The 25,029-nt window shown below is 36.3% G+C and overlaps 1 protein-coding gene across 1 annotated transcript in view; it reads left to right on the top strand.

Annotated features, from left to right (window-relative positions):
* LOC140241086 (uncharacterized) overlaps positions 1 to 24,744 on the top strand; it is a 79,064-nt gene extending 54,320 nt beyond the window's left edge. Inside the window, exons 13-19 of the mRNA XM_072320852.1 lie at positions 2,249 to 2,431; positions 4,493 to 4,675; positions 6,950 to 7,132; positions 9,115 to 9,297; positions 17,268 to 17,445; positions 18,129 to 18,198; positions 24,699 to 24,744. Of these exons, the coding sequence (XP_072176953.1) occupies positions 2,249 to 2,431; positions 4,493 to 4,675; positions 6,950 to 7,132; positions 9,115 to 9,297; positions 17,268 to 17,445; positions 18,129 to 18,198; positions 24,699 to 24,744 (1,026 nt within the window). The remainder of the gene's footprint in view (positions 1 to 2,248; positions 2,432 to 4,492; positions 4,676 to 6,949; positions 7,133 to 9,114; positions 9,298 to 17,267; positions 17,446 to 18,128; positions 18,199 to 24,698) is intronic.
* Positions 24,745 to 25,029: the final 285 nt, after the last annotated feature.

Raw genomic sequence — 25,029 nt, 5'->3', positions numbered from 1 at the left:
CCTTGCCCCCCCCCCCCTCCCCTAGATACGCAACTGTAGCTAAATGCTTGTTAGAGTTGGAATAATGTAGCGGAAGAGTGAACATCGCATACAAGTATATGCAGTTTTTACGATGACAGGGTTTCATCTCCTGGTGTGTTGGCATACCTCATACCCATCGTCCTCCACTGACTTAAAGGGTGTGTACAGTTCTGGCCGAGGCAAGCATTTTTAGCTTTTAACGTTTTGCGAGATATTCAGAAACCACTCTATGAGATGTCAAAGAGGATGCAATTCTAAGGGGTATCAAAAGCTTATTGTATGATAGATATCGGTTTTGAAATGACTGAGATATCCAAAAACAAGGTGAAACAAAGAGATCTTGATAAAAAACGTGGCCTGTCGCCTTTTATTATTATCATTTTTCTGGATATCTCAGCCATTTGAAAACCAGTTTTCAACAAATAAATATTGAATTCTTCTTAAAATTACATGCTTTTTCATATTCATGAGAGGTTTCTCATTATCTCACTGAGGAATGGTCAAAACATGAATCCCCACCTCAACCAGTACTGTACAGTCCCTCTAAGGTGACAAGGATGACTCGCGATAAGATATCATAATTCTTCTTAACTCTCAAAAAAAGAAGATGAAACTGTCAAACAGACGGAAGGGAGGCGACAGACGGAGAAAGACGAATAACAATCGACAATAAACTTTAGAAATGCAAACATTTAATTACTAATTCAATTGACTGGGTTCTGGTCACTCGCAGTCTGCTTTTTTTTTAAACAAAAATTATGTGTATTCTTAGATTAGTTGTCGGTCATATACTTCATCGAAATGTTACGAATTCACTGTTAACTATAAGCACAGAAAAGAATGTGGCTACATTAATCACCGGAATGCAGTGCCTCGAATGTTTCAATAATTCGTCAATTTTTGTCATTGGAAAGTGTACTGACTGCCTGAGAAAAAAAAGCACGTTCGATAGGTATTGAATTGAATCATGACTTGCGTCATTAGACTTGTTGGTGAAGTAATTCCTTGACATATAATCCTCAGCTTAATGCAATCAAACACTGTTATGGTTTTCCCCACCCAATGAGCACAACGCTCTTTGCGGAGAACATCTTTCAATCCCCCACAGTCATTCAAATATTTTCACAATGCAACAACACTATCAGAACTTCACTATTATACGCTTTACAGGCCTTGACGATCACGGAATCCTTTGAAGATTTAAAATCACACGAGCTGCAAGAAAAAAAGGCCGCTTGGTTTTTATCCCATATGTATATAAAATAGATAAAGTAATCTTGTACTACATGATCCCGAGAAAACTTGTTGTTGTTTGTTATTACATGTATTATCGTATGTGAAAACAGTACCTGGGCCCGGTTTCATAAAGCTGTTCGTAAAGTTACGAACAACTTACGAGCGACTGGTGATCTGTTCTGATGTGCTATACTTATCAGAATTTACATGATTTAGCACAAGAACTGATCACCAGTCGCTGGCTAGTCGTTCGTAACTTTACGAACAGCTTTATGAAACACCCCCAGGTATTATGTTTCAGGATATGCAAAAAACAAAACAAAAACGTATTGTTTGTTATGCCGTTGTTTGTATTACATATCATTTCATTATTTCGTTTTTTGTTGGTTGAGGGTTTGCAGCTGATATGCTCATAGAACAATTGCGAGTTCATCTGCTTATGTGACCGATGGGTTTCGACAAACCTTTCATTAATGAAATTATGGATTTATGATCTGGGCGCAATTAAAAGGTTTGAACATTGGGATCATGAACTTTGGTCAAATAAGCAATATTTACCTCCATTATTCCTTAACGAAATTGAGGAATAATCTTACAGCATTATTGTTGTATTAATATTTACACAGACTTTGTTCGTACCTTCTGCTTCTGTTGATTGGCATACGATGGACAGTATTTAACCATCAAAACTTAATTGAATTCTCTGCCAATTCGGCTTTTAAGTAGCATTAATTCAAAGTATGACTACGAGCCTAAGAAAAGAAAGTGTGACAAAATGTATGAACTACGAACGGCAGAGAGTTGAAGAGAGTGATTAGTTTATCTCATATACCGATGGCTTTAATTCTATGAATATGGAAGGCGTGTTCTGTTTTCTTCATTTGTATTATTGCACCCATATGTTTCAGCAAAACTACTTTGTTATTCCGTATTTACATGATATTGTTGTTTCTGATGACATGTTTTGCTTTATTTCTCTGCGTTTCTACAGATTTACCATCTGAGGTTACATTTTCAGAGCAGTGACAAAAATTGGAAATATCACTCCTCGATGGGAGGAGACTTGGCCCAATGGATGTGTACATTGACAAGCCTTAGGATATTCAGTCTGACATGCGATTTCTGGCCTGAAAAGTTCTTCCCAACAGCCGCTGACTCAGCATCATCATGTCAGGTATAATCAACAAGAAGTGTGCATAATTCATATTTTCCATGCCTATGATCCTTATTTGATTCATTTCTTTTTTCTCGTCACTCTTAAGACTTTTGATCACATTATGTAAAATCTGAATATTATTTGTACGGTCATTCAAGATAGACCTCAAGTAAAAGCAAACAGAAAAGCAAAAAATATCCGTTAGTTAAATGCTTGCTAGAATTGGAATAATGTGCGGGGAGAGTGAACATCGCATGTATGCAGTGTTTTCGATGACAGGGTTACTTGATGGTATTTGGTATATGTGACCGTGCACCTCAAAACGAACATAAAGTCGCACACACTGATTTCGCGTGAGGACTGAAAATAAGTGAAATGGGTCAACCTAGCCGAACTTGACTTTTTCATATTTTCTGAAAGAGCGGGTCTTCTTTTACATTATGCTAAAATTTGGTGTCATAAAATGGGCAGGAAAGTGTGTTTTTAGCAGTTTATCTCGAACATTTTTGGAAGAATAGTGTGATTAGGTGTTTCTTTAGAATCCCTTTTTCATTTCTGAAAAACCTTGTCCACACTATTCATTTTCAACTCTAATAACTTTTGAAAAGATAGTGCTACTGCTTTGAAAGTTGGCATTAATTATGGAAAGAATGTGTTAATGAGGCATGATTAATTTCAGTTCAATCAGATAATCCCTTCATCGTTGTTACTCTGGTGGTTTACTTCCTGTTTTTTTTTTTTTTTTTTGTCCAATTCATCGCACAGCCAGCACGGTCTGGTAAAGATTAAGCGCTTGAATAGACACTTTACTTCAGAGCCTCTTTTCTCAGCTCACATTTTTCCTGAGTTTGTGCTTTCTTTCCAATATTTAGATAGGTTAGGAGAGTCCATTTGATTTGAGTTATTCATAATCTTAAAGCTTAAAGTCTGCTCTTTCAGAATATGGTCTTAACTAAAAATTCATGTCTGGCGACTTTTTGTTTGTTTTGAGGTGCAGGGTCACATATGGTATCATGGTATCCTTTGAAGATTTAAATTTACTCCAGCTGCGAAAACCAAGAAGGTCCGTTGGTTTTTATCTCATATGTATCCTTAATAGTAACAGCGATCTTGTACTACATGATCCCGAGAAAACTTGTTCTTTGTTATTATTATTATTGTATGTGAAAACAGTACCTGGGCCCTGTTTCATAAAACTGTTCGTAAAGTTACGAAAAACTTACGAGCGACTGGTGGTATCTTCTGATGTGCTATAACTATCAGAAATTACAGCACAAGAACTGATCACCGGTCGCTCGCTAGTCGTTAGTGATTTATAGAACAGTTTATGAAACACCCCCAGAAATTATGTCTCAGGATATGTAATAAAAAAAAAACCAACAACACCAAAACAAAACAAAAAAACGTATTTTTTGTCATGTCGTTGTTTGTGATATATTCCATTTCATCATTTCGTTTTTTGTTGGTTGGGGGTTCGGAGCTGATATGGTCATAGAACAATTACGAATTCATCTGCTTATGTGACCGATGGGGTTCGACAAACCTTCCATAAATGACATTGTGGATTTATGATCTTGACGCAATCAAAAGGTTTGAATATTGGGATCATGAACTTTGGTTAAATGAACAATATTTACCTCCATTAATTCATAACAAAATTGTAGGAATAATCTTACAGCGGTATTGTTGTATTCATATATACACAAACTTTGTTCGTACCTTCTGCTTTTGTTGATTGCCATATGATGGAACCCATTTAACTATCTAAACTTATTCACATTCTATGCCAATGCGGCTTTTAAGTAGCTTTAATTCAAAACATGACTACGAGCCTAAGAAAAGGAACTCTCACAAGATTTATGAACGACGAACAGCAGAGAGTTGAAGGGAGTGATTGGTTTATCTCATATACCAAGTGTATACCGATGGCTTTAATTTCACGAATATGGAAGGCGCGTTCTATCTTCTTCATATGTATTGCACCAATATGTTTAAATAGAACTACTTTGTTATTCCTTATTTGCATGATATTGTTATTTCTGATGGCATGTTTTGCTCTATTTCTCTGCGTTTCTACAGATTGGAGATCTGACGTTGCATTTTCAGAACAGTGACAAAAATTGGAAATATCACTCCTCGATGGGAGGAGACTTGGCCCAATGGGTTTGTACATTGACAAGCCTTCGGATATTCAGTCTGACATGCGATTTCTGGCCTGAAAAGTTCTTCTCAACAGCCGCTGACTCAGCACCATCATGTCAGGTATGATCCACAAGAAGTATGCATAATTCATATTTTCCATGCATATGATCCGTATTTGATTCATTTTTTTTTTCTCGCTACTCTTAAGACTTTTGATCGCATTATGTAAAATCTGAATATCATTTGTACGGTCATTTAAGAGGGACCTCAAGTAAAAGCAAACAGAAAAGCAAAAATAATCGAAAGCTAAATGCTTGTTAGAGTTGGAATAATGTAGCGGAACAGTGAACATCGCATATATGCAGTTTTTACGATGACAGGGTTTCATCTCCTGGTGTGTTGGCATACCTCATACCCATCGTCCTCCACTGACTTAAAGGGTGTGTACAGTTCTGGCCGAGGCAAGCATTTAGCTTTTAACGTTTTGCGAGATATTCAGAAACCACTCTATGAGATGTCAAAGAGGATGCAGTTCTAAGGGGTATCAAAAGTTTATTGTGTGATGGATATCGGTTTTGAAATGACTGAGATATCCAAAAACAAGGTGAAACAAAGAGATCTTAATAAAAAAACGTGGCCTGTCGCCTTTTTTTTATTATCACTTTTCTGGATATCTCAGCCATTTGAAAACCAGTTTTCAACAAATAAATATTGAATTCTTCTTAAAATTACATGCTCTTTCATATTCATGACAGGTTTCTCATTATCTCACTGAGGAATGTTCAAAACATGAATCCCCACCTCAACCAGTGCTTCACAGTCCCTCTAAGGTGACAAGGATGACTGGCGATAAGATATCATAATTCGTCTTAACTCTCAAAAAAAAAGAAGATGAAACTGTCAAACAGAAGGAAGGGAGATGACAGACGGGGAAAGACGAATAACAATCGACAATAATCTATGGAAATGCAATAAATTAAATTAATGACTCAATTTACAGGGTTCTGGTGACTTGCAGTCTGCTTTTATAACACAAATTATGTGTATTCTTATATTACTGATTTTCTTACACTGTTCTGGTGACTTGCAGTCTGCTTTTATAACACAAATTATGTGTATTCTTATATTACTGATTTTCTTACACTTCATCCAAATGTTAACGAGTTCACTGTTAACTATAAGCACAGGAAAGAATGTGGCTACATTCATCAACGGACTACAGTGCCTCGAACGATGCAATAATTCGTCTATTTTTGTCATCGGAAAGTGTATTGACTGCCTGAAAATAAACCACGTTCAATAGGTATTGAAATGAATCATGACTTGTGTCATTAGACTTGTTAGTGATAATTAATTCGTTGACAAATAATCTTCAGCTTACTTCAACAAACACTGTTATGGGTCCCCCCCCCCCCTCCCGTGAGCACAGCTCTCTTTGCGGAGAACGTCTTTTAATCCCCACGGTTATTGAAATATTTTCACTATGTAAAAACTCTATTATAAATTTACTATTAAGAGCTTTACAGGTCTTGACGATCACGGAATCCTTTTAAGAGATTAAAAATCAGACGAGCTGCGAGAAAAAAGAAGTCCGCTTGCTTTTTATTCCATATGCATCCAAAAATAGTAACAACAATCTTGTACTACATGAACTGTGTTGTTTGTTATAATTATCCTATGAAAACAGTACTGGAGAAATGTTTTGTAAAGCTGTTCGTAAATTTGCACACGCACACGCACACACACACACACACACACACACACATTACTATCGACTTGTTTTTTGGTCGGGGATTCGGAGCTGATATGCTCATATACCAATTTCGAGTTCATCCGCTTACGTGACCGATGGGGTCGACAAACCTTTCATTTATAACATTGTGGATTTATGAATTGGGCGCAATTAAAAGGGTTTGAATATTGGGATTATGAAGGTTGGTTAAAGAGGCAATATATACCTTCATTAATCCTTAACGAAATTGTGGGAATAATCTTACAGCATTATTGTTGTATTTATATTAACACAGACTTAGTTCATAACTTCTGCTTTAGTTGTTTGGCGTATGATGTCCAGTATTTAACTATCTAGGTAAAACTTATTTGAATTCTCTGCCAATGTGGCTTTTAAGTAGCGTTAATTTAAAAAAAAATGACTACGAGCCAAAGAAAAGGAACTCTCACACAATTAGTATGAACTACGACCGTCAGAGAGTTAAAGGGAGTGATTGCTCTAACTTATATACCGATGGCTTTAATTTCAATTTCAATATGGAAGGCGCGTTCTATTTTCTTCATTTGTATTGCACCCATATGTTTAAAAAATACTGTGTTATTCCTTATTTATGTTGTTATTTCTGATGACATGTTTTGCTTTATTTCTCTGCGCTTCTACAGATTGAAGATCTGACGTTGCATTTCCAGAGCAGTGACAAAGATTGTAAATATCACTCCTCGATGGGAGGAGACTTGGCCCGATGGGTGTGTACATTGCCATACCTTTTGACATTCAGTCTAACATGCGATTTCTGGCCTGAAAAGTTCTTCTCAACAGCCGCTGACTCAGCACCATTATGTCAGGTATGATACACAAGAAGTATGCATAATTTAAATTTTCCATGCATATGATCCTTATTTGATTCATTTTTTTTTCTCGCTACTCTTAAGACTTTTGATCACATTATGTAAAATCTGAATATTCTTTGTACGGTCATTCAAGATAGACCTCAAGTAAAAGCAACCAGAAAAGCAAAAAATATTCGTTAGTTAAATGCTTCCTAGAATTGGGATAATGTGCGGGAAGAGTGAACATCGCATGTATGCACTGTTTTCGATGTCATGGTTACTTCATGGTATTTTGACAATACAATGAATATACTTTATACCCATCGTCCTCCATTGACTTAATCTTTCTTTTTATGTAAACGTTCTTGCTCTTGCTGTATACACTGGAATGAACAATGTGTCAGAGTTTGCCGACTACCGTAATTCGTCTTAACTCTCAAGAAAAGAAGATGAAACTGTCAAACAGAAGGAAGGGAGACGACAGACGGGGAAAGACGAATAACAAGCGACTGAAAAATGCACAAATTAGATTCCTGACTCAATTGACTGGGTTCTGGTCACTCGTAGTCTGCTCTTTTTTTTTTTTTTTTTACACAAATTATGTGTATTCATGAATAAGTGATTGGTCATTTACTTCATCAGAATGTTAACGAATATTCACCGTTTACAAAAAGCACAGAAAAGAACAGCTGAAGAATGTGGCTACATTAATCACCGGTCTGCAGTGCCTCGAACGATTCAATAATTCTTCTATTTTTGTCATTGCAAAGTGTACTGACTGCCTGAGAATAAAGCACGCTCGATAGGTATTGAATTGAATCATGACTTGTGTCATTAGACTTGTTGGTGATAGTAATTCATTGACAAATAATCCTCATCTTACTGCAATCAAACACTGTTATGGTTCCCCTCACCCCATGAGCACAAGGCTCTTTGCGTAGAAAATTTGTTAATCCCCCACGGTTATTCAAATATGTTGATTTGATTTGATTTATTTCTGCATAATTCCGTTACATCAAATATGATTTTGTACACGACATTTATGACAAACAGTTTATCGACAAATAGTTTTCACAATGTAACAACACTATCAGAACTTCACTATTGAAAGCATTACAGGCCTTGACGATCACGGAATCCTTTGAAGATTTAAAATCACACGAGCTGCGAAAAAAAAAGAAGGCCCGCTTGGTTTTTATCCCATATGTATCCAAAAATACTGACAGCAATTCGTACTACATGATCCCGAGAAAACTTAGTTTTGTGTGTTATTATTATCCTATGTGAAAACAGTACCTGGGCCCTGTTTCATAGAGCTGTTCGTAAAGTTACGAAAAACTTACGAGCGACTGGTGGTATCTTCTCAGTGATGTACTATACCTATCAGAATTTACATAATTCAGCACAAGAACTGATCACCAGTCGCTCGCTAGACGTTGGTAACTTAACGAACAACTTTATGAAACAACCCCAGGAATTATTCATGTCGATGAGATTCGACAAACCTTTCATTAATGACATTGTGGATTTATGATCTGGGCGCAATTAAAAAGGTTTGAACATTGGGATCATGAAATTTGGTTAAATGAGCAATATTTACCTTCATTAATGCTTAACGAGATTTTGAGAATAATCATGCAGTATTATTGTTGTACAATGTATTTATGTTTTCACAGACTTTGTTCGTACCTTCTGCTCTTGTTGATTGGCATATGATAAAAAGTAATTAACTATCTAAACTAATTTGAATTCTCTGACAATGCGGCTTTTAAGTAGCCTTAATTCAAAATATACACAAAATTTATAAACTACAAACGGCAGAGAGTTGAAGAGAGTGATTGTTTTATCTCATATGCCGATGGATGGAAGGCGCGTTCTATTTTGTTTCATTTGTATTGCATCCATATGTTGAAATAAAACTTCTTTGTTATTCCTTATTTACATGATATTGTTATTTCTGATGACATGTTTTGCTTTATTTTTCTGTGTTTATACAGATTTGGTATCTGACGTTGCATTTTCAGAGCAGTGACAAGGATTCTGAATATCACTCCTCGATGGGAGGAGACTTGGCCCGATGGGTGTGTACATTGCCACGCCTTTGGACATTCAATCTGACATGCGATTTCTGGCCTGAAAAGTTCTTCTCAACAGCCGCTTACTTAGCATCATCATGTCAGGTATGATCCACAAGAAGTATGCATAATTTATATTTTCCATGCCTTTGATCCGTATTTGATTCATTTTTTTTTTCTCGCTACTCTTAAGACTTTTTATCTCATTATGTAAAATCTGAATATTATTTGTACGGTCATTCAAGATAGACCTCAAGTAAAAGCAAACAGAAAAGCAAAAATGTTCGATAGGTAAATGCTTGGTAGAGTTTGAATAATGAAGCGGAAGAGTGAGCTTCGCATTATATGCAGTGTTTACGATGACAGGGTTATATCATGGTGTGTTGATGATTATTATAATTCGTACCCACCGTCTTCCACTGACTTTACCTTCCTTTTTATGTTTTTTTTTTTCTCACACAAATAATGTGTATTCTTAAATTAATGATTGATCATATACTTCATCAAAATGTTAACAAATTCACTGTTAACTATAAGCAAAGAAAAGAATATGGCTACATTAATCACTGGACTGGAGTGCCTCGAACGGTTCAATAATTCGTCAATTTGTTTGTCATTGGAAAGTGTACTGATTGCCTGAAAACAAAGCACGTCCGATAGGTATTGAATTAACTTGTTAATGATAGTAATGCATTGAAAAATAATCCTCAGCCTACTGCAATCAAACACTGTTGTTGACCCCTCTGAAAACCAGCCTTTTACTGACGAGAGTGTTCCACCCCATGAGTGGAAAATAAAAACTGAATTGAAAATTGAATTGCTATGGGTCCCCGCCCCCCCCCCCCATAAGCACAACGCTTTTTGCAGAGAACATCTAGAGATAATACCCCACGCTTATTCAAATATTTTCACAATGTAACAACACTTTCAAGACTTTCGGAATTCTTTGAAGATTTAAAATCACACGAGCTGTAAGAAAGAGAAGGTCCGCTTGGTTTTTATCCCATATGCATCCAAAAATAGTAACAGTAATCTCGTACTACATGATCCTGAGATAACTTGTTGTTGTTTGTTATCATTATCGTTCGTGAAAACAATACCTGGGCCCTGTTTCATAAAGCCGTTCGTAAAGTTACGAACAACTTACGAGACTGGTGATCAGTTCTGATGTGCTATAGTTATCAAAAATTTTCTTATTAAACACAAGAACTGATCACCAGTCGCTCGTAAGTCGTTCTTAACTTTATGAATAGCTTTATGAAACAACCCCAGGAATCTTGTTTCAGGATGTGGAGAAAACATATTGTTTGTTATGCAGTAATATATATATATATATATATATATATATATATATATATATATATATATATTCTTTTACATCATTTCGTTTTTTTAGAGGGTTCGGACCTGCTATGCTCATAGATCAATTTCGAATTCATATGCTTATGTGTACAATGGCGTTCGACAAACCTATCATTAATGACGTTGTGGATTTATGATCTGGGCGTAATCATAAAGGTTTTAAAACTGGGATCATGAACGTTGCTTAAATGAACAATATTTACTTTCATTATAATCCTTCACAAAAATTGAAGAAATAATCTTACCGCATTATAATTCTATTTCTACATCTCTATTCACCATTTCCTGAACGTTGCAGAATGCGTGCGCTCTTTCCAGTATTTAGATAGGTTAGGGGAGTCTATTTGAATGGAGTTATACATCCTTTTAAAGTTTAGAGTCTACTCTTTCAGAATCTGCCCTTATTGAAAATCACTGTCTGGCGACTTTTTGTAGGTTTTGTGGTGCAGTTTCATATATAGGCTTTATGTTATTGAAATAAATGTCTGTCACAGCAAACCACCTCCCTCTGTTTTCAGAGCGACGAGAATCTGCCATTGCCTCGGTCATGAAACATGACTAATACTAACACCCATCTCGCGAATGAGTTGGCTGCACTAAATCTGTACGTAGGGAGCGTATAAGACATCCCCACAGACTTTCTTCATACCTTCTGCCTTTGTTCATTTGCATAATTATCGACAATCCTTACTATGTGAAATTATTTCAATTTTCTACCAATACGGCATTTAGGGAGCGTTAATGAACTCTCACAAAACTTAAGAACTACAGGCCTGTACGAACGGCAGAGAGTTGAAGGGTGTGATTGCTTTATCGCATATGCCGATGGCTTTAATTTCGTGAATATATTTGAGGCACGTTCTATTTTCTTCATTTATATTATTCCCAAATGTTTAAATAAAACTACTTTGTTATCAATTACTTACATGATATTTGTTGTTTTTGATGACATATTTTGCTTTGCGTCTCTGCATATTATGTAGTGTTGATGATGACAGAGTTATCTCATTCTGTGGTGTGTCAATAATTCAGACCCGCCGTCCTCCACAGACTCAACTGTATTTTTTTTTATGAATATACTTGCTCTTGCTGTATACATTGGTATAGATGATAACGTCAATGTTTGCCGAGTACCGTAATTCGTCTTAACTCTCGATAAAAGAAGATGAAGCTGTCAAACAGACGGAAGGGAGACGACAGACGGGGAAAGACCAAGAACAAGCGACAGTCATCCTTAGAAATGCCAAAAATTAATTACTGACTCCAATGAGTGGGTCCTGGTTTCTCGCAGTCTGTTTTAACGCAATCCAGTTTTTGTATTCCCATATTAGTAGTTGGTCATATATTCCTCTAGAAAGTTAACGAATTCACTGTTCACCTCAAAGGCAGAAAAGAATGTGGCAAAATTAGTCACCGCACTGCAGTGCCTTGAACAATCACAATTGTTCACATGAGTGTCGTAATTGCCTCATAACATCCGTTTGTTATAAGTTCTGCAATTAAAGTTTGATGTGGCATATATCTATTATCCTGGCATATCATTAAATATGGCATCATGAGAAGGCGTGATTAATTATCGTTAAAATGACACCTAACTTGCTATGATCGGGTTTTCTTACAATGTGCCAAAAACCTGAGTATGGCGAAAAATCAAACGTAAAAAAGTCGCAACAATTCTGCTATTGATAATGTTTGGTTAAAAACCTGGAATAAGCAATGCTGAAATAAGAGCACTTTCAAAAACTCCCATTTTCTACACTTTATATAGATGACTGTTTGGTCAAGCTTTATGTTTAATTCTATCTGCAGATACTACTGCAGTTTTCGATTCATGGATGAGGCCTGGAATCTAGTGATAATCTCACAATGCATTATTTTCAAGAACATTCCTTCCCTGAAACGGCAAAGCAAATGGGAATTATACTGTTTGGCATAACATGTTTGCTCTTTTTTGCAATATTCAACATTTGACCTTTCCTCATACTCAGTCGTACTGTGCATTCCATGAATACATAATGTAAACAGGCTTTCTTATGTCGAATTTGAGTGAAATAATGTAGTTGTAAGAGAAACATGATCTATCAAATTAGAAATACAAGACTTTTTTGAGGAATTTTGTAATTTGTAGGGGAAGACATATTGAAGAAACCCACATCTGAGCTTCACCCCTGAAAATAATTACATTTATTTCATTTAAAATGCCTTGTCTGCATTATATTTTTCAAAGAGTTATTGCAAATTTACTTGCAATTTCTTGCAATTTCAAACTGTTTCAATTTTTCGAAGGATAAACTCCTAAGATCTGGTATGAAACATTCGTTTTTCAACATATATAAATTTATGTATTAATAAGTAATAACATGACAAACATAGCAGTTTCAGAGAGTGCCTCCTTGCCAAAATCGGAAAACGGATTCCGATCTGATTTCATGCAGAGATGCCATTTGTAGGAAACAACACTGCTGGCACGCATCGACCGAGCTAAAATTTGTAGGTCTATAAACTCTCCATGCGACATCGCACATGAAAGATGTTACTTTGAGGATTATTGTTTGGCAAATTTATCCAGTTTTAGTGTGATATGCTCCGATTTCTGTAGCAGCTTTAGGGAATTGCAGTTTTCGAAGGTACCACCACGCCTATTTCATAATATGTTAAACCACGAACAAGGAAGAAAAATTCAGACAAATTACCGCCCCGGCACAAATTGTCACCCCCTGAAACAGGCGTCAAATTGTGCGTGGAGCTAAAGGCACAGATTGTCGCCCAAGTATAAATTGTCTCCTGGCGACAATTTGTGCTCAGGGCTGACGGTACAAGTTGTCGCCCGCCCTCGAAGCACGTTTTTTGGGGTAATCATTTTTGATATAGTCATTGATATTCCGACGCAAAACTTATATTGCTACATCCATGCAAACAAGCCGTGTTAAAAGTCATGGTGAGGTTTTAAGGATGTATGTAAATGCCACTGCGCCTACATCCTGAGGCAGGATTTTTACGGCACATTTTGGTAAATTGCACATTTTGGTAAACGAAATTTGTTACCAAAATGTGAACTGAACATCCATGGATTAACTTGAGAGTTGATTCGGTCAGGGAATTACTGTGATACGTTCCTGCAGTAAAGGTAGACAATATACTTTTTAGCTCACTTTTCGATCACTTTTTTGTTTTTAGGGGGATCATCTATAGGGGGATGGGTAATAATATTGCCCCCATGGGGATCCCTCCTCATTTTTCTGGCATAGATATGTCAATGTATTGAGACCCTGTGCTGCCATGGCACTTCACAATACTGGGTCATAGGTTGCAATACAGTTTTAATTTGTTTTTGTGATGATTGTGGGGCAGCAGAAAGTTACCAAAATGTGCCGTCAATGTCCTGCACATTTTGGTAAATTTGCCAAAATGTGCCGTAGCAAGGACGTTGCAGCGACGTTCATTTCAGCTGCTAGTTGCGCGCCGTGGTATGGGGACGCTTACGCACAGCTGATAGCATCAACACTACGTTCACAGCCATGTTCACAGCAGCCCCTGAATTGAAGTACGCTGTGTTTTTTGAAAGCTTAGAGACTTGTGCATGACAAACTTCTTTCTTTTCCGGATTAATTCGTAACAGCGGTAGGCCAACCATTATTCAGGAATAGATTTAGCCAAGATCTCCCTCTAGAGCTAATTCAATAGGCTGAAATGATCCTTTCAGGGTGTTTTTAGCTGAAAATTTACGTACCGTCGTGTTACGTAGTGAATCATAGAATTGTAGTGCTCGTGGTGTATTGTTTCGATTGCTGAATACCTTTTTTTTATTATTATACCGCAATGATTTTATTCGCTGAATGAATTGAAATCCTCCATAATGTTAATAAGCCTTGAGAACCTATGAAGTGCAGCCAGTTCATGCTTCTTTTTAGGGTTTCTCTTATTTCAAATGTGTAGTTGAAATCTATCATTGCTAAAGATATGGAGTGGCCATCTGTTCATGAAAAACATTTTCCATTAGACTTGAAAATTTCGCGAACTCAATTATGAATAAACACTGAACAAAAACTATTAAAGTTGAAGGAACGAAAGATATCATTCACAGGGGTGAATGTTCAGATGGGAGTTTCTTCACTTTGTCTCCCTTTACAAATGAAATTTGTTATGATCGCAACTGCTGATCTGTAAATTAACCAACATGTCGAAAAAAAAAAAGAACCAGTGGGACTCGAACCTGTCATCTACTACTTTCCGGGAAGCGACACTACCACCAGGCTGTCCCTAGTTGCCGGCAGTGACACGACGAACATGGAACAAATACCCAAGCTCAAGAAATTCCGACATTATTATTGTAACATTGTAACAATGTCGGAAGTTGCGATCATTACAAATTTAATTTGTAGAGGGAGACAAAGTGAAGAGACTCGCATCCAAAAAGTAAGTTCCCCCTAAAAGAAACCTCTGTCATTTCTGAATCAGGAACCTTTCAGGAAATCTGAATACAGGACCATGTAGCTGTATATTTTCTCGGCTACCTTTCATGTGAAATCAAGTGGATATCACTTGTTCACACTTGAGTGAGCATGACTTAATGTCAAAATGGTCACATTTTGAAGTTAGCAATGATGTCAATTTTGCAACTGTGATTTGGTGGTGTTCCAAAAAAAAAAAAATCAATCTTTCAGGATTGAAAGGCATGCAACGTATAATTTATGGGCTTCTTATCATACGATGTGACTTGTGCACAAAATTTCATAGTTGAGTGAACACGAGGTGAAAATTACCAAAATTGCCGATTTGACATGTTTTCGAGATAATATCTATCAATCGAGATTGAAACCGTGAGTTGAACAGTTTTTATACAGAATTCACGTAATTTCACGGTTGAATGAGCAGATTAAAAACCAAGAAAGATAAGAATTCTAATTCTGCAGTATGAAATCCGATAATATTGCGCACTGTCATCAACTGAAATGAAAGGTAGCCGAGAATTACAGCTACATGATCCTGTGCTCAGATTTTCTGAAAGGTTCCTGATTCATACATTACGAAGATTTGTTTTTACGGGGAACTTTCTTTTTGTTAAGTGTTTACATCGTTCAAAGATTTTTGAACTATTGCCACTCCGAAATAGGGAAATGCTTTAAATATTGCAAAACCAATTTACACTGCACAAAAAAAGAAAGTAAACACTTTTTCAAGTTTATATTTCTTATAGAATGTTTAGCTAACTTTTTATGAATCATATACCATATAAAATGAAATTTAATTGCCTAACAATGTGGTAAGTCAATATAAAGGAAAGCTTCATGTATGGGTGAACAGCTTTGGTTTTTTTTCCTCCAAGGCACAAAAATAAGAAAAAAAATGCAAAAATCAACAAGTTTTCAATCAGGCATACGTGATTGTTCATGTAACATTAACATACTAAAAAAACACATGAATTCAGTTGCAAGAACAAAAGATCAATGAACTAGGTCACGTTCCTTCTGTTTGCGTGTGTGCCACACACATGCACACAGCTATGGCTTCTGACCATTTGAGCAATGAGAATTAAGGGGTTTCTGGAACGAACCAGGGCTTTCTATAGCTCAATCAGGAGATCAACGGGCTAGAAATCCATAGGTCTCGGGTTGGCATCCCGATGGTTGTTCGCTCATTTTTTCCACTAAGATATTATATGTATAAAATAGGAAGGGGGTTTTAATTGGAGAAATGACATTGCTCACAGAAGAAAAATGATAATCATCACAAAGAAAGCGAGACCATCAGCAGAATGAGAACACTACTTTTTTATTCTATCAAGAGAACAGGCACTCAGAGGGAGAAAATTGACAATTTTTAGATATAATGTTACTAGCGTAATCATCTTTATCTGATTAGGCGAGTCTTTGCATGAGAAGAAAATGGGATCTTATCTTACAAGTTTACAATTGCGCTGAAGGATTTGTAAATATCATTATATTAAATTCGATACCCCAAAATGTAACGAAAGTATGTTTCTTGTGGAAGGTTACCATTTGGGATGCACGATTCGCACGACCAACGTTATAAGAAATGTGTCTTTTTTTTTTTCCTGTCTTGTTGTTTGACGAATTTGACATTCATTCTTTTTTTTGCGTTTTTTTTTTTTGCGGTGTTGGTTTGTTTTTCTTTGGTTTTTAAATGAAGTTCGACGTGGACAAGGTGGGAGCATGTAGTTACAGAAATTATTTGGGTTGGAGTCTGTATAAAAATTACGCATGTCGCAAAGTATTCTTAAATTGGTTACGGAAAGGACTTTCTGCCCTAAATTTGACGAACTGCCATAATGCTGGGAATTGCAGGTGCCGAATTCATTGAAACTACGAGAAGGATTGAGTCGACTTCTGTATTGTTCAGATAGTCCTTTAGTCTTTGTTATAAGTACCTTACATGCAAATAGACGGCCAATTGAATAACAATTACAATATGGGATGATACTGGAAAAAATATAATTTTCTCTCTTTGGTTCCTATTCCACTTTTAATCTAAAACAAATATTGAACAATCGTTGAATTGTACAATGAAAAGGAACCAAAAACAGGAGAATAAGAACTTCCATACACCCGGCACTAGACTGTAATATATTTGATTTCATTACCTCTTATATGTATTTCTTTTAGACAAGTATTTTAGATTATTTGATATTGATTCTTAAAAGATTCACATCTTCAGACATCTACGTGTTTGTTGATATTTTCCTCCTTTTGCAGATCCGCAAGCTTAAAATGCTGTCACACCAAAGTTGGGAATCAATACCAGCAGCATCAGCAAACCTGGCTGAATTTCTTTGTCGTCTGCCTGTTCTCGAACGTGCCGATCTCAACTTCCAGAACCTACCTGACGTATTTTTCGCGACTATGGAATCACATGACACACGCAATAAAGCAAGTATTAGACATAGTATTTTGTGTTTATCAATGAATAATGTACGTACTGAGTAACCTTTTAGCAAAACATTAACATTAAACATTACACAAGATTAATTTTTGTATTTTCCGATATCCGTCTGTTCAGATCGATGCAATTTGATAGTAGTTCCATGTTATTGTCTGAAATAGTAGTGGAGCTGGTGTACTTCACTACGTCGAACAAGATTATGCCGGAATTTTCGTTACAACAAAAGACAAATTCAGGTCCCCAAATCATAATCTATGATCTCTTCATTATATACTTTACAGCTCAGCTATAACGAAACTTTTTATAAAACGCTGGGAAATCCCGAGAATTTCGTTGCAACGATAATATTGAACCATGTTAAATCTTCCAAACCTTGACATCATAATCTTTTGGAGTTGGTTTCCTGTCATTCGTCCATAATCCATTGAAGCCTGTGTTAACTAGGAGAATATGTTTTGAAATATATAGGTATTTTTACCGATTTATTTATTTTATTTCAGTAAATTTGATTTATTATTTCTTATTAGCATGAACGCAAAGTGTAATTGCTAAACTGTGTTGCTTAATTGTTGATTTTTTAAAAAAAATCATTAAGAGCAAAATAAAAATTGGTTTGAATTGCTACGGGAAACTTACAAGATCTATTGTGTTTTTGTTCGTTATGCTACAGGTAGAGGGCATAACTATCGGCGGAAAACCGTTAAGAGAGTTGCTCGCTGATTATCAAGGAAGGAAGGCACACAGGTAAATGTCGTTGTTTGGTGCTTTGATGTTTTCTCATCAATTGTGAAATGTAGTCTTAATCAGACTGAATTATGTCTATTAATGTTTTTACATTATTGAGAAGATTGTATTTCGTTCGTCGTGTATCATATCCTGAAGATTAGATAGACATTTTACTGGGACAGCCAGTTAGAAATAATAGGAAATTTAAAAAAAATAAACCCTCGGTTGTAAACAATGCACGTACTATAATTGAATAAACTAAACACCGTGAACAAATTTCACGCATTTTCGATGACATATTTTTCCATTCAACAGATTATTAGAACGGGAGAGAAATTGTAATGTCTCATATATTTGGATGACGGTATGACTATGATTGTAATACGGTCTAAAGCGCATTTGATTCGGACGCTGCTATCTACTTTTCTCTTTGATCACGCTTTTGGCCAGTCATTTCCTTTATCATGATCTACAAGGAAAAGACATTACAACATTTATCTATAAAGGGGCATAATGTGCCATAATATAACAAGGAAAAGTAGAAATTACGCGGTGCGTAATATATGTCCCCGCCGGAAGTAGCATTTAGTAGCAAAATGTACAATATAGGTAAAAAGATCAAGGTCAAAGGTCAAAGAAGTCAAAGGTCAACATTCTGTGTAGAAGTTTTGAAGCCCTCACCTAGTGCCATCACATAAAGCAAACGGAATCGAAATCGGGTTAGAAATGGCGAAGGAGTAGCATTTTGTAGCCAATGTACAATATAGGTCAAAATCAAGGTCAAAGGTCAAAGAAGTCAAAGTCAAAATTCTGTGTAGAAGTTTTTAAGCCCTCACCTAGTGCCATCACATAAAGCAAACGGAATAGAAATCGGGTTAGAAATGGCGAAGGAATAGCATTTGGTAGCAAAATGTACAATACAGGTCAAACATCAAGGTCAGAGGTCAAAGAAGTCAAAGGTCAAAATTCTGTGTAGAAGTTTTGAAGCCCTCACCTAGTGCCATCACTTAAAGCAAACGGAATTGAAATTGGGTTACAAATGGTGACGGAATAGCATTTTGTAGCAAAATGTAGAATATAGGTAAAAAATCAAGGTCAAAGGTCAAAGAAGTCAAATGTCAAAATTCTGTGTAGAAGTATTGAAGCCCTCACCTAGTGCCATCACATAAAGTAAACGGAATCGAAATCGGGTTAGAAATGGCGAAGGAGTAGCATTTTGTAGCCAATGTACAATACAGGTAAAAAAATCAAGGTCAAAGGTCAAAGAGGTCAAAGGTCAAAATTCTGTGTAGAAGTTTTGAAGCCCTCACCTAGTGCCATCACATAAAGCAAACGGAATCAAAATCGGGTTAGAAATGGCGAAGGAGTAGCATTTTCAAGCAAAATGTACTATATAGGTCAAAGGTAAAGGTCAAAGGTCACAACTGAAATTCTGTGTAGAAGTTTCAAAGCTCCCATGTAGTGCTATCATATAAATCAAACAGAATCAAAATCGGGGTAGAAATGGCGAAGGAGTAGCATTTTGAAGCAAAATATACAATAATAGGTCAAAGGTCAAGGTCAAAGGTCACAACTGAAATTCTGTGTAGAAGTTTCAAAGCTCCCATGTAGTGCTATCATATAAAGCAAACAGAATCAAAATTGGCTCATAAATGACAGAGAAGTAGCAAATTGAACATTTTGATCACACACGGACGCACAGATGGACGGACGGACGGACAGACGGACAGACGGACGGACACACAGAAACACACACGTACGGAGCCCGTTTCATAGTCCCCTGCTCGAACTCGTTCGGCGGGGACAATAAGTACACTATCATACAGTGCCATATGATAATTGTGATGAAATAAAGACATAAATCTTCTGAAATACACTGTGTTACCTTTGCAGAAATTAATCAGTTACCTCAACATAAAAATGCAATCTAAATGATCATCTCATCGACAGAAACGTGTTGGGTATGGTTCAAAACTAGAAAATAGGTTCAGTTCGTGTACCATACCTTCAAAATATACTAATCATCGTTTGCAGTACTTTGAACATGATGGCTTGTATATATATACCCTGCACCACAAAAACATGATTTGTTAGACAGATTCCGAAAGAGCAGACTCTAAGCTTTTAATGATATTGTATATTACTTAATTTATACGGACTCTCCTAACCTATCTAAATTTTGGGAAAAAAAGCACACACCATGGAAAAGTATGAACTGAGAAAAACAAGCAAAAGGCTCCTAAGTAGGCCTATACGGTCTATTCCAGAGCTTAATCTTTACCAAGCCGTGCTGTCTGTGCGATGAATTGGACAAAACAGAGGATGTAAACCATCGTAGCAACAACAATGGAGGAATTTCAGATTAAGCTGGAACTGAGCATGCTCTGTTATAACATTCTGTCCATAGTAAATGTAAACTCAATATTGACTTGGTTGAACTATTTCACCTCCTTTGAGTCATCAGGGGAAAATCCAAGGATGTGACTTTTTGTTGGTTTTGTAATGCACGTGACATATATTTTATATATATAATTTGACAGTCTCGGCTTGTACCTTTTTACGCTATTCCGTTTATCAAAGTTGTTTTATTTCCCCTTTCTCTAATTACTACCGTCACTTAGAAAAATTGTCAGTTTCGTTATAATACATTACTTGGAAGAATCAAATTTAGTGTAGTCATCCACGTTTTTATCCAAATGTACGGGACTTTAAAAATTAAGAATGTTTTTCTCCCTAACAAAAATCACAACCAACAGGATAATCTTAAATGATATCAAAAACCAAAGAATGACACTATTACTTTTTGACATCGACCGCCGACATTTGACGTGTTTGTCCATGGGTTTAACATGTTTAAAAGGACGAGAAGTATTTTCTTCGCGCACACCTTTGTACCAAAATTAAAATGACTGGTTATACCCTACCAGGGGAGAAGAGAGAAAACAGAAGTGCTGGTTCATCCTAATTCTTCCAGGATTGATAACTCTGATTACGATCTCTTGTCGTGAATATATCAAAATTCACACCTTAACCGTGTTCTGGGGGAGGGGACATTTCATGAAGCGTTATTTTCCGACCAATTTGTCGGACATATTTGCCCTCAGCCAGTCTAATGCAAGTATATTAGTAGCTTGTAACCGTTTGTCATAAAAATATCCTACCAAAAGGCTTTATGAAATGCCCCCCCCCCCTTGGTTTTCTGTCATCAAAAACTGCCCTTAACAATCACCTCCGTGTCTCGTATTTTGAGTGCGAAAGAGATGAGAAAACAAAGATCCTCGGAATATCCTCATTATTCGGGGTATATGTTTCATGCAAAAATTGTCATTCTTTAATAGCAAGTCATCCTTTGTGGCGATCAATTATAAACCCTTTTTGAAGACATAGTATGCTATTGCTTCACATTATTATACACTACAGAGCATATCACTTATATACGGAGTATAGAGGGGTGCTTTCTGTTAAAATTCACAGTTATGGTGAATTTCACCACGTGTTTCAAGATCTTCATGTTAAGGATATAATAATATAATAAATAATAATGTATAACGGTTAACTTCCCAAACCAACTATAAATTTCTGTAATGGGGCTGAATTTTGTTGTTGCACGTAATTGTGTAGGTTTGAATTATAGTGACGTTGTGTGCTACTGTTACAGGAAATATTGGAAATGATAATGGTTGTTATCAGTGACCGTGTATTTAATTTTCACGTATCGTTCAAGCCGTTTCAGGTATTTAATACGTAACTACAGTACTTGTGACTTTCCAGCTCAAAACCCACAATTGTATAATATATGTGACCCTACACCACAAAACAAACAAAAAGTAGGCAGACATGAAATTTTAGTTAAAAGCATATTCTAAAAGAGCAGACTTTTAGCTTTAAAATAATGTATAACTCAAATCAAATGGACTCTCCTAACCTATCTAAATGTTGGAATGAAGGTACACACTCTAGAAAAATGTGAACTGAGAAAAGAGGCTCTGAAGTACAGTGTCTATTCAAGCGCTTACTAAGCCGTGCTGGATGTGCAATGAATGGGACAAAAAAAAAAAAACAAAAAACAAAAACAGGATGTAAACCACCGGAGTAACAACAATGAAGGGACTATCAGATTGAATTGAAATTGATCATGCCTTATTATCCTATTTTGTTCTTAATCAATGCCAACTTTCAAAGCAGTAGCGCTATCCTTTCAAAAGTTATAGGACTTGAAAGTGAAGAGTGTGTACAAGGTTTTTAAGAAATGAAAACGGGACTCTAAAGGCACACTCAATCACACTATTCTGCCAAATAATGCTCCAGAAAAACGGCTAGAAAGCACACTTTCCTGCCTGTTTTATGATCCCAAATTTTAGCATAATGTAGAAGAAGACTTGGCCTTTCAGAAAATATGAAAAAGTCAACATCGGATCGGTTGACCCATTTCACTTATTTTAAATCCTCACACAAAATCAGTGTGTGCGACCTTTTGTTCGTTTTGTGGTGCACGGTCACATAGGGTATATATACATATATATATATATATATATATATATATATATATATATATATATATAGTTAAACTCGCATAAGTCGATCTTCTCGGGACTGAGCAAAACACATCGACTTAGGCGAGTTTCGACTTGAGCGTAAGTCGAAAAAAAAATCGACTTACAGTTACACCACGCGTACACATGTATAATGTACATGTATGTTGTCTACTCTGGAGCCGAGAGCTGGAGCGGTGTGCCCGATATTTGCCCTTCAGCAAGACACTTTATTGACATTGAATATTACCGTTATTCACTTCCAAAAATAAGAGCAAACATCTTACATTTATTCTAGCATCTTATGGAGCCGATTGTTACCGCTGTTCATTTCCAAAACTGAAGGCAAACATCCGTCTTTCTTTTTTTTTTTTTTTTTTTTGGGGGGGGGGGGTGGCCCGGCGTGCGTTTTTGGTGACCCCGCTCGCATATTAACCATTCGCGAAATCGTGATTCGATTCGCGAAAAGACTCCGCTAAGTATATAAGGCATAGATCGCTACACTCGGCAGGGGCTACCAGGTCTGGGTAACGGAAACCAAAATCTCGCGTGAGTTCTTGCGTTACATATCGTTAATGTCAATGAAACATCGTTAATTTGCGCTTGGGATCGTTACTCATCGTTACTACAAACGTTAATTTTCCCGATCATTAGTTTGCGTTAATAACGATTCAGGTGAAACCGCTTGCGTTAATGAAACGTTAATGTTTATTAACGCAAAGTTTCTTTTTGTATATACTGTATGTAAACAAAAACTGGCGTCTCGTCATCTTGACAGTGATTTATTACACAATAAAATCTTATTCGACTTAGGCACAGTGAATTCAATGTTTTTTTCCGTGAAAGTGTTCTTGGAATTTCATCGACTTAGGCGAGTATTCGACTTAAAAAATTCGACTTGTGAGTGAATTAATACACGTAAGTCAATGGAGAAAAATCGGGACTTTTTAAAATCTTCGACCTGCGCGATTATTCGACATATGCGACGTCGACTTAGGCGAGTTTAACTGTATATATATATATATGTACATATACATACTTGTACAGTATATTTATGTATATGTACAGATATAAATATATTTATTTATTCATTTATGTATTTATATGCTATGGTAAAAACCCTGTGTTCCACATCTTTCTGAAACACAAATGTTGTCTTGCTTTGAGAAAACATTCTGTATTTCATATATGTGTTACTTTTACTTATATCTGTTAAGTTGGACATAACTACTGTAAAGTTGAAGAAAAGATGCCAAGCTTTTCTTTGATGTAAATTGTACAACAAATCTGTGATCCTTGTTCTTTCAAATGATTATAGTAGCTAAATTATTGTAAAGGTGTGACTTTTGCACACAAAACAGTGATAGAAAAAAAAATTGCTTGATAGTCAATCACGACATCAAATTCAAGCTACATGTGAGAGGAACAAATTCGCGAGAAACATGTTCATTTTACTGCAGCAGTTCGCGATTTATCGATCGGTTTCGGCGGGTTTCTGCGTTTCAGCGGAATATGCGAAGTTCGCACGCCGTCGCCTGAGTCGGATGTGCGAAAGTGGCAAATAAAGAGAAATAATAACCTGTAAAATAAGATAATCGAAACTTATCAAAAAGTAATTGAAATGAGATGACAGTTAGATATAGAACCATTGGAAATAATAATTAAAACTTAAGGTTTGATTCGCTCAGTCATGTGTAAAAGGATCCTTGAAAAGGTATTTCTATTTTTAAGTGAAAGTAGCTCCTGATAGAAAAAAAAATCACATGGGCCGTATGAAAGCCTATAAACATTTCTACAGTGAAATACATTTTTCCTTGAAATACACGATATGTGCGATACGTAGATACACAATATATCAAGCATAACATTAAGAGAGATGTCTTTCTTTATATCGACAATAACAACGTGTATCTTACAAGATCATGATCATGATGTTTTTAGTGGTATTGTTCACCATTCTTATCATTGCTTCTCATTTTCAAACAGAGACGCAGCAAAAGCAGCTACTAAGAGTAACGGGAAAGACGCGTAACAGACAATGTTACTTGGCATGGAAATTTACCAGCTTCTCAATAACTTGGAAAGAGCAAAGATGGAAATGTTTGCAGAAGTACTTTCTCACCAGGACCAGCTAGGAGGTATTAAGAGGAATGCACCATTGATATCCATGGCAGAGACAAGCAAGAGAACGAAATCAGGTCAGGAGACCTGGAACGTCACAAACAATATGCCGACACTGATAAACCACGACCGACGACTGAGTAATGCGAAACAAGAACAAAATAAAATCAGGAAGAGGTAGAGGAGAAGCAAGAGA

Source organism: Diadema setosum, chromosome 17 (assembly GCF_964275005.1).
Source record: "Diadema setosum chromosome 17, eeDiaSeto1, whole genome shotgun sequence".
NCBI lineage: Eukaryota > Metazoa > Echinodermata > Echinoidea > Diadematoida > Diadematidae > Diadema > Diadema setosum.
Note: the sequence above shows the minus strand (reverse complement) of the source record. Positions and strands in the feature narration are given on the sequence as shown.